Source organism: Moschus berezovskii, chromosome 16 (assembly GCF_049115385.1).
Source record: "Moschus berezovskii isolate FMDL1 chromosome 16, NW_MosBer_1.0, whole genome shotgun sequence".
NCBI lineage: Eukaryota > Metazoa > Chordata > Mammalia > Artiodactyla > Moschidae > Moschus > Moschus berezovskii.
The window spans coordinates 19697813-19715858 of record NC_142475.1 but is presented as its reverse complement, the minus strand read 5'-3'; the positions used below and the strand labels follow the sequence as shown (position 1 = coordinate 19715858).

General features: G+C 38.6%; 1 protein-coding gene across 7 annotated transcripts in view; it reads left to right on the top strand.

The window, feature by feature from the left end:
• The window catches only part of UBR5 (ubiquitin protein ligase E3 component n-recognin 5), a 140247-nt gene that overhangs the window by 13427 nt on the left and 108774 nt on the right, over positions 1–18046 (top strand). Inside the window, exon 1 of one of the 7 annotated variants that reach the window (XM_055432508.2) lies at positions 2520–2835. The exons of the other annotated variants lie outside the window; for them this stretch is intronic. Within the exon in view, the coding sequence (XP_055288483.1) occupies positions 2834–2835 (2 nt within the window). The 5' untranslated portion in view covers positions 2520–2833. Of the gene's footprint in view, positions 1–2519; positions 2836–18046 lie in introns of those variants that run through there. 7 annotated transcript variants of the gene reach the window in all.

Sequence of the window (18046 nt, the reverse complement as noted above, 5' to 3'; positions counted from 1 at the left end):
GGATTTAAGACCCCAAGGTGAGATGAAATAATCAAAAATGCATTTCTGAGTTTGGATGTATGTGCTTAATCTTTTAAGTTTTCTGATTTTTATCTGTTTTCAGAAGGTTTGTTTTGTGATAATGACATTCATTATCAAGTATTACAGTTGTTTCAGTGTTACGTGTCTCTGAAAGACTTCGTGTTTGATAGCAGGCCCTAATGGGGAAGGAGCTCTGAAAACTGAGAAGACACTAAATTTGGAGTCAGGAGACATTTGGTTCTTCTATTATCAGTCATGTAATCTTGGGCAGGTCATTTCCTTGCAGTGAGTTGTAGTTTACTCATTTGTAAGATGAGGGGATGGATACATGTGACGTCTGAAAGTTCATCTCTTTGAGTCTGTGTGGTTGTTGGCCTTTAGATACTGTTTTATGAATTGTATTTAATATGTACTGGTCAGCTTTGCTCTTCGAAGATTTGATTTTTATTTCTTGCCTCAGACCTTCTGTTCTATTCTTTGTACTCATTCTAATGAGTATCTAGAAGCAGTGCTCAGTTGTTTCAGTCATGTCTGATTCTTTGTGACCCTGTGGACTGTGGCCTGCCAGGCTTTTCTGTCCATGGGATTTTCCAGGCAAGAATACTGGAATGAGTTGCCATTCTTTCCTCCAGGGGAGCTTCCCAACCTAGGGATCGAACCCATGTCTCCTGCATTGTATTGCGGGCAGATTCTTTACCCACTGAGCCACCTGGGAAGCCTCTGTTTAGAAGCAGTGGACATTCTAAACTCTGAACACCTTGTTTGTTTAGCTGGAGTAGATCTCTTCAAGATCAACCCAACTCTTCTGTTTTGTTTTTTATTCCCCTCAATTTTTTAACTGATGGGGCTCATGTATTTGATTTGACATGAGTGAATTTAATTAGTATAAAGTTATGTTATCTTTTCATTATACTTTCCATATAAATTTAATGGGGGAAGGTTCTGGATAGCAAAAAGTTATTTGAAATAAAGTGTGATAAAGTAAAAGCTTATTGACGGCTTATACCTCCTGGGCTTGGGAGTGTTTGCTCACCTTTGGTTTGTGGTGAGTTGAGGCTTTTCTCTTTGGGGAGGCTGTTTGAGCAGTCCGGCCACCTTTTAAATGCTCAGTTGGAATTTATCTTCTGTTTTCTAGGGTACCTATTATCTTGCTGTAGGTAGGCTGTAATAATTGATCCTCCCTTTTGACTTGAGTAGATTACAAGTCTACTTGACTTTGCTGAGTAGAAAGTCATTTTTGAGATGTTCAAAATTTTACATCAAGGAGGATTTTAGGATTTTCATATTTTACAGCTGAGGGAATTGAGTGCTAGCATGCCCAGATGATTAGTGAAGTGGCAGACTAGACGCTACAGTAATTCCTTTATTGCTTTTTATTTTCTTCTTGGAACGGGCATGGGAAGTAACTTATTTTTCTGATACACACATACCTGTTGGTATATATATACACACACGCATACCTTTTAGTGTGCGCGCGTGTGTGTATATATATGCACATATGCAATTAAATATTAATATGCATACACAGTGTGTGTTTGTTTCCACATGTGTATCATTAAATAGTATCTCATCGTTTAATTCAGCAGATTTTGTGGGGCTTCTGCTACATGCTGGTTCTAATCTTGGATATATGGTGGTAGAGCTTAGTCTATGGTAAAGACAGGCCATTACAGTGCAGTATGATAATACAGGGAAAGACGAAGTAAAGGATTCCTCACCAAAGGCACATAGCCCAGTCTTACCAAAGAAGGAAAGCTTATTGGAAGAAGAAGTGTTTAACAAGAGGACAGAATTCTGAAGAGGGGGTAGGCCGAGGAGCTGGTGGGGAGATGTGTGATGTAAGGTAGGGCGTGGAGGACTAGAAGAGCTTCCTAGGTGGAAGGAACAGCATGTGTGAAGCCCCTAAGGTGAGAGGATGCTCAGAGAATCTATATAGGGTTTCACATCACTTGAATAGTTTTCTCATATGTATGTAGTGGGTTAGACGTAGAGCAACTGACCCAGTTCAGTGCAGTTAAGGGTGTGAATTCCATCCTAGTTTTGGCCAGCTGCTTGATTTCGTGGCTACAAATAGCATCCTTAAACCTCTCTCCAGCCAAGTTGTTGGTATTTGTTAGTGTTAACGAGGACAAACAAACTTGGATAGATAGTTTAGTTCAAATGCCTTAATGCTGTTGGGAAAATCCTGTAAACGGACCAATAATATCACTGAGATAAATAAAAGACTGCATTTTTCTATGTTAAACAGTTCATGGTCTTAACCAAGTTAAAAGATAAAAGTTTCATAAGAAGTGGTGAAAGAAAAAGACAGTGTACTTGTTTATGGGTTATGAATGATTGTTTTTGATGTCTCTTTAATATGTTTTGGTGTTTTATATACTTCTGTGTGAGTATATATTATTTTAATAATAGAAAAAGAATAAATCCCTAGGAAAGTGTTTTAGTTAGCTATTCACGTAAAGCAGGAAATTTCACTGAAGTTTATTTTTTCTTTAGAAACTTTTTACGTGAAGTATAATTTCTTTGTGTAAAACTGAAGAATGATTCTACAAATAATTATTTTTAAAAGTTGTTTGAACTTTGATATTGAACAGAACCATTAATACATGACATATATGTTATGTCATATATATGACATCAGATATATGGACATAATTTCTGACTTGAGTTTACAAAATATTTGTTCACAGACATGCCTCAAAGGAGTTGTATGTGTTGAAAGACTTTTGGATTTTGGACTAAAGCTTATCATTTCCGTTTTATATTCAGAGTTCATCCAGGGAGAAGACAGTCAAAAACATTGTGATAAAAAATGTAAGCACTTTTTTACTCCTAGTAAATTGACCAGATTTTTCACCATAATTTAACTATAAATGAACATGAAAAGAAATTCGACTTCATTTCATTCATTCATTCGTTATTAGTCAACAAATATATGCTGAGGGCTTGTTTTGGGCCAGATACTTGGGATATATCAGTGAACTAAAGAGGCCAAAATTCTTGCCCTTGAGGAGCTTCCATTTTAGTGACACACTTTTTGGGTTATTAGTTATGAAACACTTCTTTTGAAATGTGTGGTGTTTAATTTCCATATGTCACATCTATTTGAAATGTATTTCTGTTAAAAATGTAATCAATTAGGAATGATGGGAATGCCCACCAAATTATTCTTTGCGGTATCCCTAAGTGGTTTCTTAAACATTCTCATTATCCTGCAGAACCACTCTTTAAACTGTCCTTCCTTCAGTTTGAGCCTGTGAGCACCATCAGGGGAGCTGAGTGATCATCTCTTTGAAGATAGGCTCGTTGTGGTCTCTGCATTCCTAGTGCTTGACGTATGCTAGTACATATTTTTGTTAAATTAATCTGAACTTCAAAAGTAAAGCAAAATATTTTAATAAAAATTAGTTTAGGACTATATTCCAATCTCTAGAATAAGGAATGAATTTAGTGTATGGATTTTTTGAATGTACTGTTTTAGTAACATTGAAAGATACCACAATATAACTTCACTTGACACCCCCTTCCCCCACTCTCCCCCCATATTTCTTTTCGTGTAGGAGGAGACCTTCCTTCAGTGAGGAAGTCTTAACTCTATATGTGTATGTCGTTTTGGTGGGGCGGATATTCTTTTTCCCACCCAACATTCTTTTGTAAGCATTTTCAGACATGCAGAAAAATGGAAAGAAGGTAACAGTGAGTTTTACCTTATCCATTCAGTAATTGTTGTTTTGGTAATTATTTTTTCCAAATTTGCAGAATACACATGTATATATAAATGACTTTGTTGAGCTGTTTAGAAGTTGCAGTCATCATGGTGCTTTTTTTAACTTTAAATACATGGTGGACTTGAATCACCTAAGAATATGGACTTCTTCTGTACAACCATCATTCTCACTTTAGAAAATTAACAAAGATTCCTTCATACCTTAGCTTTTCTCCACTTGTCTTTAAAATGTCTGTATACTTAGTTAGCTTAGTTTTTTCAAACCAGAATTCAGTCAAGGCCCACACATTGTATTGGCTTCATTTGAATTTTGTCATGGAGTCATTTAAAAAAAAAATTGTGATTTTTTTTTTTTCCAAGATCTGCACTTAATTATTGAAATACTAAAATTATTCCGTTTATAGTTGTGTCGTTGTTTCCAATTTTTATGAACTTTTAATTGGTCTGTCTTTGTCTGTCTGACAAATTGAACTTTTCATTTGTCAGCTGTGTGTATTTTAATGAATTTCTCAGTGTTGCTCTCTGTAGATCTGATAGAATCATGCATTTTGCAAGATTTGCAGTTTCACTCTGCACATGTCTTGCATTGGATTACATTTTGTTTGTCAGGTAACATCCTGTGATTAGCACCAGCTTGACTTCAAAAGATGTGGGCATTGTGCAGTTGTAAAACTTGCAGGGGTTTTTGGAGACCCCTTTAATAAGAGATCAGTAGATGTGAAGGTTTTGACCTTGTCCGCTTCTGTTTCCTTATGTGGTCTCTGAACTGTAGGAATGAGGACTTGAGAACATTCTATCAGTATATATTACTGGGTGATTGACAGGAGAGTTGACTCGTCAACATTGTATTAGTTACTAGAGTAGATAGAAGTATAGAATTTCTATTGATGTTATGTAAAGATTAAATTTTGAGAAAAGATTTACTGTTCAGGTGAGTCTAAGGTTAAATAGATTTGTAAATAAGATAGGTGATATAAATATTTAAGAACGTTCACAGGTGTAGGTAATATAAAGTTTTGGTTTTTAAATTTGGCAGTTAAAGGAAACTGGTAGGAAGATTATCAGAAATGAATAAAAAATGAGGCTTTATTCATATACTACTGGAACTAGGACCAAAGAAAATGCTGAGATTTCCTTTGATCATCATTCTGGTGTTTTATTGTATAATCGCTCCAAACTTAATGGTGTGAAACAGTACTCATTTATTATTATTTCTGGCGATTGACAGTACACAGCTAGGGGGTTCTTAACTAGATTTATGCAGCTGCCGTTAGATGGTAGCTGGAGTCATCTAGAAGACTCAAATGGCTGGGATGTGGAATGCTGATGTGTCTCAGGCATCTCTACCTTTGTGAGGTATACCCGGTAGTGCAAAGTGTAACAGACGTGTCCCAAGAGACACATTCTAGCCAGGCTAGAATGCCCTTTCCTGACATAGCCTTAGCAGTCATGCAGTATTTCTTCAGCCCAGATGTTTGCTCAAGAGACAAATCATAAGGTCCATATTTAAGGGAGAAGGATTAGACTTCACCTCTTGATTGCATGAGTACCAAAGAATTTATGTATTTTTTAAAAAAGACTACTACAACCATTAAAAAAGATGATAAACTAATAGTAAAGTGTAGTTGTTCAGGAGGAGATTTGGGTACAATGGAGGTTTTAGGAAAGATTGATACCATGTATTTGACAACAGAAACAATGAAGATTTGATATTTATAGTGCTGGACATAATGCATTTTATGGCAGTAGTAACTATTAGTGCACATAATATTTCCAGACCAAAGTATTAAACTAGACAGTTAAACAGCTCAGGTCAGAATCATAAGGGGAACCAAGGTAAATGTATTTCTTTGACCTCACAAAAAGTGAAAGTGAAAGTCACTCAGTCGTGTCCAACTCTTTGTGACCCCATGGACTGTATAGTCCATGGAGTTCTCTAGGCCAGAATACTGGTATTCCACTTAGAGTCAGGTGGTTGACTGGGTGCATTTTTTAGGAAATGTGAAACATTTGCTGTGTCCTAAGACTTAAAGATTGAAATGTGGGCCAGTGATAAGTTGTTCACTATGACTGCTCAAATGCAGCAGGTATTTCCTGTGAAACAGAAATTTCTTGGGACAGAAACTACTCAGCTCTATCATCCCTTTGATTAGTCAGCTTTAGGACTGAATGTTTTTCTATGTCCTGAGTCACATCTGTCTTGAAATGACTAGGTATTGCTGCAGAATCTGTTTGTATACCTACTACGTACCAGGCCTTGTACTAGCTACAGCCTAGTTAGTGGCATTTAAAAGAATGCCACTTACAGACAGTTTCAGAGGAGAGTTCTAAGTCTTTTGGGTAGGGTCATTGTTGGCGTAAATGTGTAGGCTACCAGTAAGGTTAATATGAAGGTGACATCTATTTGCATGTAAACTTTGTTAGAAATAAATCTTGTTATTTCATAGCTTTGCCTTAGGTGTATTATTTGTGGTTAGTTTTAAAGTGATACTGGTCATGTATCATTTTTCTTGGTGTTTTGCAGTTTTTATTAAATGGAATATGTGATGGAATTGCAGTATCTTGTGTGTGAATGTGAAAAAGAAAGACCCTGCATTTTATTTTGTGCCCTTGGTACCTTTTGTTGTTTTTTTTTCTGTTTTCTAGCCGGAAGAGGTTTTATTATTGTCATTATAAAATGAAGATGTGGGATTGGACAGTTTCTAAGGGCCTTCCCAGGACTAAAAGCATGGAAGAGAGTGGGTGGAAGTTTTAGATGAGAAAGGTGGTAGGCAATGTCAGTGAATTGTCAGTTTGAGTTGAATCATATTTTGGACTTCCTGCAAGCCATGATTAAAAAAGTAGTTGGTGAAAAATTAACTTTTATCATGTTATATCAGAGAGAAACTTTTTCTTAATTATGCTCTGAGATGCATTTTTACTGAATCTTTTTTATATTTAGGGCTACTAAAAACCCCAGTGAGATGGCTGGACGGCATCACCGACTCGATGGACATGAGTTTGAGTGAACTCCAGGAGTTGGTGATGGACAGGGAGGCCTGGCGTGTTGTGATTCATGGGGTCGCAAAGAGTTGGACACGACTGAGCGACTGAACTGAACTGAAAAACCCCAATGAACAGTGAATTTTATAGTACACACAGAAGTTTTCTTTATAACTAAAATGAGCACTCATAAAATCTGAAGTTATAATAAGTCCTTGTTTTGTGGAGGCCCCTCTATGGGAATTGAGGATTGTAACTTTCTGGGTTAGAATTATGTAATGTTTAGAGGCTGATCTCAGAAAATTATGCACTTTGTTCATTTTAAACATTTTTAGTATTGTTGGGGCTTCCCTGGTGGCTCAGAGGTTAAAGCATCTGCCTGGAATGCAGGGGAAGATCCCCTGGAGAAGGAAATGGCATCCCACTCCAGTATTCTTGCTTGGAGAATCCCATGGAGGGAGGAGCCTGGTGGGCTACAGTCCATGGAGTCGCAAAGAGTCGGACATGACTGAGCGACTTCACTTTAACTTTCGCGTTGTTACTCCTTACCATGTATGAAACCCTGCGTTTTGGAAACATCATCTCGTTTAGCAGCTCTGAGATGCTGGTAGCCTGGCAGCGCTGTTGCAGAGGCAGTTTGTGCTGAAGGCGTTTGAAGCATGGCTCTCAGGCTGCACAGCTGTGGGGTGGTAGGTCTCTGAGCACAGGCCATTCGTTATTAAGGCCCAATAACAGAGTCTGCTGCTGAGGCTCATGGGTTATGTGAACTGAAGTTTTAACATTTGTAGGTAAAATCAAAGTGTCATAGTATAGGACTGTGCCCCAGCATTTGAAGGCAGTACATTAATGTTATCTTGTGCCTGCATGAATGCAGCTTTTTTCATGGCTTTGAGATCTTGATCTGTTTGCAGAGGATGTAGGCTCTTCTTCCTGTGTCTTTTCTTCCCTCTGCCTGGGGTTTCATGGCGGAACGAGGGCCATCAAGTGACAGATCGTCTCCGTGTTCAGTTAGGTGTTGAAACTGGGACTGTTGTTCATTTCTGAAGCCAGTATGCTGGTTCCTGTTGAGTCAGCTTTTGTTCCCCTCTCCATCTGGACACACTAGGGTGTGAGCTGGTGGACTGGGGACACGTTAGAATCATTGCCATAGTGACAGTGAATCGCTTCCATCCCTTGTGTGTTGTTTGGCTGAGAAGGGTTGTGAACAGTTAGTCTCTGCTTTTGTGTAATAGGCTAGGATCTTTAGTCAATCTGCGTGATAGCTGCAATGCACTAAACACCCAGACATGCACAAGCTAAGTCACAGGTTTTTATCATTAAGGAGATTACGGTGTCATTAAAAAAATAGAAACATAGAAAGTAGGATAGCGGTATTAGAGACAAAGCAGTAAATGATTAATTGCTAAATTGAGTAGAACAAATAGGAAGTTCTGGAGAAAGTCAAACAAGAAAGTGTCCACTGGGCCATAGTTTCTTAATTACACTTTCTGTAGCTGTTTGATATATAACTGGGTAGCATAGAGGTAATTCTAAATGTAATTTGGAAAGGTTGAGATAACCAGGATTTTAATAGATGCTGTGGATTCACATGATTTTTGCAGTACAGGTGAGCTAAGAAGTACAGTTTCATCCATGAACTTCAGTTATGTCTAGTTGGTCTTTTGTATTAGTTACAAGATCTATTTCCGATGTCTTTCAGTGTTTTTTAATGGGGTACAGTGGTCGATATTTGGCGCCATTCTTTGGTGTCTTCGAAGTGGTGCACGCGTGCTCAATCGCTCAGTTGTGTTAGACTTTTTGCGACCCTATGGACTTTGGCCTGCCAGGCTCCTCTGTTCATGGGATTTCGCAGCAAGAATACTGGAGTGGGTTGCCATTTCCTACTCCAGGGGCTCTTCCTGACCAGGGACTGAACCTGTGTCTCCTGCATTGCAGGTGGATTCTTTACCACTGAGCCACTGGGGAAGCCCTCTTCACAGTGGTACTGCCTACCAGTGGCTCTGGTTCCCCAAATTCCTTTTTCACCAGTTACCTAGCAGCTCCTTTTCTTTCACAGTTCCCTTTCTTTCTTTCAGTCAAAAATGGTAATGCCAGCAAAAAGAGCAGGAGCCTCTAGTATTTTGCACCAGGCTCTGTACTAAGCAGATTGTATGCTGAGCATGTTAGTTCAGCGTGTAAGTAAACTTTAGCATCATGGAAGTGAATTTATGGTTTGTATTATTTATTGGATGTGTTGAGGGACTCAAGTCTTTTTTGGTATTTCAGATCAAAAATTTTGATTTAGTTTAAAGGTCAGGCTTTTAAGTTCTGATTGTTTGGTTACGTTTTTCCAGCTTGACTACTTTATAGACTGTGGTCAAGCCAATAACTTGAGACACCATTAAGAGAGTATCTTTAAACTTGCTGGCTTCAGGGAGAGCATGCAGGAAACTCCTCCACAAGCTCAATAGAGCATCCCTTAGATTTTTGAAAAGAAATTTTGTTCCTAGGGGGTCTGTACACACACACACACACTAGGGGGTCTGTACACACACACACACACACACACACTAAGGGGTCTGTACACACACACCCTAGGGGGTCTGTACACACACACACACACACACACTAAGGGGTCTGTACACACACACACGCGCACACGTCTTTTCTCTGTTACCTGCCCTTCCCCCTCGTCTCTGTCTCTGTGGACATTCAGTAATCTTGAGAATATTTAAAGGTGTTTCAAGTTGCACATATACTTTGTAAACACAAATAGTACCTTTACTTTTCTATCCATAGCTGTGAGGTTGGTTGGGCGAGTCTGCATACTTTCTGTATCCGAAAAGGCAGGAGGGTAAATTGTTTTTTTTTCTAGCTTAGTTAACTGTTTTGGTGAAATTTTAAGAATTTTGGATCCAGTTTTGATGGTTTGTTTTAAAAGTTAGTTTTTAAAAGCTTATCCCTTTTCTGTCTTTGGTGTGCCATTTTGTTACTGTATTTAGTTGAAAGCAAATTTAATTTTTGTCCTCACTATTATCTGCTAGGTATAAAATTTCTGGCTGGGAATAATTTGTCTTCAAAAGTTTGAAGGCAGTGCATCATTGTCACATAGCCTCCAGTCCTCCAGTGTTCATTTTGAGGAGTTCAGTACCATTTTGACTCCTAATCCTTTTACATGACCTATCTCCATCCCCCCTGCCCCCGCCCGCATAAAAGCTTTCTCAGTTTATGGCGCTGAGAAATTTCATACTGATGTGCCTCTTCGTAGTAGGTCCATTTCGCATTCGTTGTATTTCGGGCCCCAGACACTTGGTAGGTGCCTTTATTCTGGAAGTTCCTATCATTTAGTTCTAGGAAATTTTGTTACACATTTTTCTCTCATCCATTTTCTCATTTTTCTTTTTTTTTATTTGAAACTCCTAGGAGTTGGATGTTTGACCCCTCTGTTGCCACTCTGATTTATCTTTTCTCCTTTGTTGTCTATCGCTTTGACTTTTTGTTTTATATCATGCTGAAGATTCTTTTTTCTCCCTTTGGGCCAGTTTCTAGGGAAAGGAATCCTGAAAGGTAAGAGCATGGCTGCGAGCATTGTGGTCTGGGGACTGGTTGACTCCTCATTTCAGCAGACAGCTTTTATGGCTTCCAGTGTGCCCAAACCTGCCTGGCCTGGTATCCCTAGGCTGTTATTCTGGTTGAATTTCTCTAAGTACAGAACAGTTCTGTCAGGGTCTGGGAGGGGCAGTCTCCTGTCTATAGGGTGGGGATCTTAACCGCTCCTTATGCAAACTTCCTGCTTGGGGTCACCCCCAGGCTTCAGAGGTACCTGGTGCCTCCAATTGCTCAGAGTCAACCTGTTCCTTTTCGGCCCCTACTTCTGCAGACTTTAGCTTTCAGCCTTCTCTTGTTGGTTAAGTCATCTGCCACTTCTCTGTCTCCTTTCCGGGTTTTGTTGGCATCTCTTGCTTTTAAGTGCTCTAGCCTTCTCTCTCTTTGTCCTTGTAATCTTAGCATTCATTTGTTGTCATTTTAGGAGGTTGCAGAACGTGATGGAGGTACACACATGTTTATAGCTAGAAGTCCTACACAAGAAAATTACTTCATTCTGAATACTCTTGGTTCTCCATACCAGTCGTCGTAACCTGCTTGGACTGTTGTAACAAAAAACTATTAAGTGGTACATTTATTAGGTTGGTGCAAATGTAATTAGGGTTTCGGACCATAAATTTTAAATCATTATAGCTAGGCTCAAACACATCTTGATTAATCAAAATAGGGACCATTACAATCAACACGTTTTGCCAGTGAGAAGTTTATTTCTATAGTGTAAAATCCATGCCTCAGGATTGGATGAACTCTTGGAAAGCATTTTCTGTATCCTGCTGGTTGTGGGATCATTTTACCTGCAAGAAGTTGTCAAGATGTTTGAGGAAGTGGTAGTTGGTTGGCCAGAGGTCAAGTGAATGTGGCAGATGAGACAAAACTTTGTAGCCCAATGCGTTTTACTTTGTTGCGCAGTGGGTGGTCTGGTGTTGTCATGGAGAAGAATTGGGCCCTTTCTGTTGATCAGTGCTGGCTGCAGGCATAGCAGTTTTGGTGTGCATCTCCTTGGTGTACTGAGCGTACCTCTCAGATGTGGTTTCATGAGGATTCAGAAAGCTGTAATGGATCAGATGGGCAGCAGACCACCAAACAGTGTCCATGACCACTTTTTTTTTTGGTGCAAGTTTGGCTTTGGGAAGTGCTTTGGAGCTTCTTTTTGGCCCAACCACTAAGCTGGTCGTCGCCGGTTGGCGTATAAAATCCACTTTTCATCACACATCACAATCCTATTAAGAAATAGGATTCATTGTTGCATAGACTAAGAGAGAGTGTCACTTCAAAATGACCATTTTTTTTTTTATTTGTGGTCAGTTCACGAGGCACCCACTTTTCGAGCTTTTTTACCTTTCCACTTTGCTTCAAATGCCAAATGACCATGGAATGATCAATGGTGAGTTCTTTGGCAACTTTTCGTGTTGTTGTAAGAGGACCAGCTTCGATGATGCTCTCAATTGGTCATTGTCACATTCCGATGGCCAGCAACTACCCTCCTCATCTTCAAGGCTCTTGTCTTCTTTGCAAAAGTTCTTGAACCACCACTGCACTGTATGCTTGTTAGCAGTTCCTGGGCCAAATCCATTGTCTTTGTTGCAAGTTGTCTCCACTGCTTTACAGTCCATTTTGAACTTGACTAAGGAAATCTCTCAAATTTGCTTTTTGTCTAACATTTTCATAGTCTAAAATATAAGCAATAAATAATAAGTCATTAGCAAAAAACATAAAGCAAGAAGTGTGCATTAAAATGATATATAACATAGCCACATTTATTAAGAATGTATTTCAATATCAGATGGCAAATTTCACAATGCAAAAACCATAATTCCTTTTGCACCAACCTGATAACATTTTTCACAATTCTGGAGGCTGAAATTCCCAGGCCAGGGTGCCATAGTGGTCAGGTTCTGGTGACAGCCTGTTTCTTGACTTGTAGATAACTGTCTTGTTGTATTCTTCCATGGAAGAGGAAGCAACCTCTTGTCCTGTCTCTTCTCTTCTTTTATTTTAAAATTCAATTTAACTTAATTTTTTACTGAAGTATAATTTACAATGTTGCTTTAGTTTCTGGTGTGCAGCAAAGTGATTCAGTTATACTTTTATGTATGTATGTTCTTTTTTCATGTTCTTTTCCATTATGGTTTATTGCTCTCAGGGGAGGTTTGAAACTTGCTATTGGCTTAGCAGTGATCCTGCATTTTCCTCCTGAAAATGAATGTCTTAGGATGTGCAGGTTTAACAGTTTTCCAAAATGGACTAAAGCCTGTCTCAAAATTTAATTTTTGGAAGCCTCTGTTGTTCTTCAGGCATGGGGAAAGTTCTGTAAAACTTACTGTAGTCAGGGCTTGTGTTTTCTTTTACTGCCTTTCTTGAAATGTTTTCTCCTTATTTTCTTCTCCGTCTAGTGAAGAGCAGGAAGAAAGGTGTTCTTTCACTATGCTTACCCATTTCTTAAGGTTCTTTTCAGGGCACTCAGGTTCCTCTCTGAAGCCTTCATTGAGTCTGATCATGTCCACGAGAGGTAGCAAAGTGGAAGGATTGTTGGGTCTTGTATCTGCTGTCCAGTTAATGAGATCTGCATCTGTGCAGTATTTTGGACTTCCTTTTTTTTTGTTTTCATATCAGTTCTTTCAGTGCATGCATGCATGCTCAGTTGCTTCAGTCGTGTCCAACTCTTTGCGACCCCCATGGACTGTAACCTGCCGGATCTCTGTCCATGGGACAGAGGTCCTTTGCCCTCCTACAGCGAGGGGATCTTCCCAACCAGGGATAGAACCTGGTTCTCCTGCATTGCAGGCAGATTCTTTACCACTGAGCTACCAGGGAAGTCCATTTTTATATTTATTTACCCTTACTTGGAAGGGAGATTCAGTTCCTAAAAGAATAATAATTTGATCACAGGAAGTGGTATACAATTTGTTGTTTTTTACAGACACTCTGGCACTATCAACTGTTTAGATTATTTGTAAGAAAAATAATTTCAGTTTCTTAGGATCTTTTCAACTTTTAGGAAACCATAGCCTTTTTATTTGTATAAGAACCATTTTTTTTTAGTTTAGTAGACAAATACTTATGTTTTCATTGACATGTGTCCCCTTTTCTGAGATGATGAATCTCAACACCCTTCAAAGCCCGTTTCAAAATCCTAACTCCCCAGAAGCCCTGGCATTCACTGATTCTTTTAACCTGAAATGAATGCTGCCTTCTCTTAGTAAGTTTTGGTTGTAGCACTTACCTTGGCTCCCAGTTTAGTGTTTTATTTGTTTCCCTATGTATGCCTTTTGCTTTTACAAGTATATTATAGTACCCTACTTGAGACGTGTGGACTGAATTAGTGGTTCTCCACTTCCCTTTCTTTCTCAGGCTTCCTAAGGGGTAGATGGCACAGTTTTCTGTAGTTGTGGTTCATAATTAAGGTGATTTTCCCAAGTATGTAGAGACCCCCTCAGGTGGTGCAGTCTGTCTCCCCTCTCTTCCCAGTGAATCATGTAGTGCAGCTTATTTCCTGTAATACTTACCTCTGGGCTGTCAGGAAGTATTTGTTGATTGAATTGGACCCATGACAAGAATAGAGGCTTCAAGAGGTTTTGTCTCCCCTCCTCTCTTTCACCTCTTAATTGAGTAATTACAGGTAAATCAACCTCTTGTAGTCTTTTGTTTTCTTATGGAAAACAGAGACGATTATATCAAGAATTTGATAGTAAATGAAAAAAATCTGTATACTTGTTATTATGACATCAGAACAGTATCAAATTAAGTACACTTCTGTGTTGGTGCCAGTTTCTAAGAAACTTTTCACACTCTGTATATTAGAAAATTTTAAAATTTAGATTTGTCTTTCTTTTTAAATTTTAAATTTATTTTTCAATAAAATATTGGTACCACTAGTTAGTTTGTTGCTTTTTCCTTTAATCTGGTCAAGATGAAAAGTTGGCAACGTTACATTTATTCCTTTAATTTGAAGGAAATTTTATTTATCTGTTAAGTCTAGAAATTAGAATATTCTTTATGCCTTAAAACCTGTGGCAGCCCAGTTTGTGGACAGATTTCTGTATATTTATTTGTTAGACTAAGCTTGTCAATTTTCCTTTTCAGTAAAGTTCCAGTAAAGTTTCTGTCTTTATTGATATTTTTTCTACTTGAACTATCAGTTTCTGATAGAAGTGTATTTCTCACTGGAGTTGACATTTCCTCAAATGGTCAGTGGAGATAATTTTTGAGATGTGGTGTTAGGAGCATTCAGATTCTTGCATGTTACTTGTTCTTGGTGGATTATTCCTTTTAATGTTATATAATGTCTCTCTAATCTCTTCTATCATACTTCCTTTTCCTCCAATCTGATAATATTTGACTTTTAATATGTGCGATGAACCATTTGAATAAGCAGGTTTATTTCTACTGTCTGAATTTTTTATTTGATGAACCTTTTATTTCGCTGCCTTTTTTCCTTTGTTAGATTGCTAGTTTCCTGCATTTCTTTCTTTCTTTCCTATGCTTTTGACTAGAAACCATAGATTGTTATTTCTGTTCTTTTAGTGGCTGCTATTAAGCTTTTCAGTCACAACATTTATAACAAAACCATGAGTCTAACTCCAGCTTCCAGGAAGAACCCAGTCTCTCACTGAGGAGCACTTGGAGCATCATTTCCCATCTGTGGAGATATTTATCTTTTATTTGATCTCAGCTATGTCTTTTGGCTTTCTCTTTTTTACAGGTGTCTTTCATGGCTGTATATTAAGAGTGGGAGAGGTTTTCTAGAGAGACCAAAGTTCACCAACTCTATTGCAACGATTCTTCTAGCCAACTGATACGCATACTTGCACATAACATTCAGTCAATGTTTGTTAATTGATACATATCTTATACATTTCTTCCGTTTTAGTTTTACTCACTTTCCTCTTTTCAGCTTTATATGGAAAGGAAAGTAGAGGGAACAGCCCCACCCAAACCTGTGGAAGACCTTTTCATTGACTCCCCACATCAGACTTGATGGAGTATTCAGTGCTAAGAGAAGAAAGGAGGTGTCAAGAATGTAGTTAGTCTGGGACAAAGCAGCTTTCGAGTCCTACTGTGAATTGCTAAAATTTATTAATAGGAATCTCATTGTTAGGCTGGTTCCATTTTGTTAGATTTGTTAACTCTTCTGCTCTGTCAACACTGCAGATGCCAGTTACTTTTGTGGAAACCAGGAGAGCTGCTCTATATGTAGCTATGTTGTCGCTATGATAATAGTGACTGAGTTTGGGAAGCATTCCTCTTCTGCCTAGTGTTTGCTTGGACAGTCTGCTGCTGCTGCTAAGTCACTTCAGTCGTGTCTGACTCTATGCGACCCTATAGACGGCAGCCCACCAGGCTCCCCAGTCCCTGGGATTCTCCAGGCAAGAACACTGGAGTGGGTTGCCAAGGACAGTCTGAGATGGTGCTAATTACAGGAGTGCCAGGCTAGTGTTTGGTTCTGCCTTGCTCACTGCTCCACCATCTTCCTTTTTCAGGAGGTTGAAGTTAGTTACAAAGAGAGAATTAAACCAGTAAACTTGTTAGTTCTTGATGCTGCAATATTGAGAATATTGCATCTGTGACTAGGAAGTGATTTTTGAGTTTATTTATTTACTTTTTTTTTAAAAAAAACATGGGAAAGACACTAGCAGTCTGGGAGTGATAATTAAGGATTGGCAGTTCGATAGACTGATGTCCTTCATGGTCATTCTCAGGATTAGCTCTCTACCTTTAATTATCCACACACTGTCTAAAAGTACCACATTTGTGTGTGTATGTGTGTGTGCTTGTTTGGCTTTTGTTTTTTAAGTGGTTGGAGGTTGAGATGGGTTGAGAGCCTTCTCTGTGATGTCAGTCTGTAAATCAGAGACTGCCTGTTGTGTCTGCTTATATTGGGTTGAGTATTTATTGTTAGATGAAGAATTGGAAACTTTTATTGGTAGATCTCTGAAGGCCAAATGGGGGTGGGGAGGCTGCCCTTTCCTGTGTTGCTAGAGAGGAGAGATTTGTGTTCATTAGTGCTCCATAGTGATAAAAGGAATCTGGTAGAGGTCTTAAATGTGACTGTGGTGGCTTGTAGTTTTGACATTTTGTTGTTTTTTTTTTAATAATTTCAGTTTGTATCTTTGAATTTTTGGAGAGACCCAGTGTTAAGAACCCTAATAGGTGCAGATTTCAAGGAAGCCATTTGATACAACTTTCAGACCCACTCTGGGTTCACTGATGATAAGGCTTCAGGAAATAAGCAAGGTGTTGTGTAAAGCCCACTTGGTTAGTCTGGCTTCATGGGAATAAAGATGCCCAGCAAGGTCTACTTATACTGTAGAAGGAAAATACTGAAATCTATTGCTGTCTCCTAAAAGTAGATTAGTTTGAATCATAACTAAATATCTTTAATTTTTTCTACTTAAATTGAAATGCTGTTGTCATGTTCAGTTCAGTTGAGTTGCTCAGTCGTGTCCGACTCTTTGTGACCCCATGAATCACAGCACGCCAGGCCTCCCTGTCCATCACCAACTCCCGGAGTTCACTCAAACTCATGTCCATCGAGTCGGTGATGCCGTCCAGCCATCTCATTCTCTGTTGTCCCCTTCTCCTCCTGCCCCCAGTCCCTCCCAGCATCAGAGTCTTTACCAGTGAGTCAGCTCTTCATATGAGGTGGCCAAAGTACTGGAACTTCAGCTTCAGCATCAGTCCTTCCAATGAACGCCCAGGACTGATCTCCTTTAGAATGGACTGGTTGGATCTCCTTGCAGTCCAAGGGACTCTCAAGAGTCTTGGATTTAAACAACTGTCTGCTGTAGATATATGTTGATGTAATTTTACATAGAGTAAGATTGTTTATCTTTTTAATCCTTGAAGTTGCTTAAACAGTAAGGAAATTGGAAAATCTTTTTTGTTTAGATAAAGAAAAAAGGAAAGGCAGTTTGTCACTATTGAGCTATAGGCTTTCGTGGGGGTAGAGATGAATAACCCATGGTCTCTATTTCTGGGAGTTTAGGTATTAAATCAGTGTCCTCTGGTTCCCTAAAACCTTACTAGAAAGAATTGCTTGTTTGTGTTCCATGTTTAGTGTTTCCCAAACAGTGCTCACTTCAGTTTGGAAAACACAGGATTAAGCATAGTTAATCAGGTTTCTTTATTTTAGGACTTACCAGAGTCTAATAGAGGTATGTGGATTGTGAATTTCTAAGAAGGGACTTTCCTAAGCAACATTTCCAAAACTTGAAATAGTAGGGTCCTACATGGACTATTAATCTTGGGACTATTTTAAGCAATACTTACATGTATTTGTGGTATCTTAGAGTGGTGATTTCCAAACTTATTTTATCATCAGCATCACTTTGGGTTTCTTAGACTTTTTTTTTTTTCAATTTTGAGTTGATAAAATGTTTATGTGATTTAAATTTAACCAAGTGTACATTGGCACTTGGAAAGACTTCCCTTCCTGCTCTGTTTCCTAGCTGCCTACTTCCTTTCCTCATAGATGACTAATGTTATTCCTTCCAGAGCTATTTTATGAATGTGTCATAATTTATTTAGCTAGAACATAAATTACTGAGTCTTGTATTTGGAGATTTCTGACTTAGTAAGTTTGGGTGGGGTCTGGTACTATGTCTTTTAAAATGTTCCTTAGAGATTGGATGATTAGCCAGGTTTAGACGCTATTATTTTAGATGGTACACATTACTTTTGCATGTGACATATTTTCCAATCCTTAAAACAACTCTGAAGCAGCTATGGTAG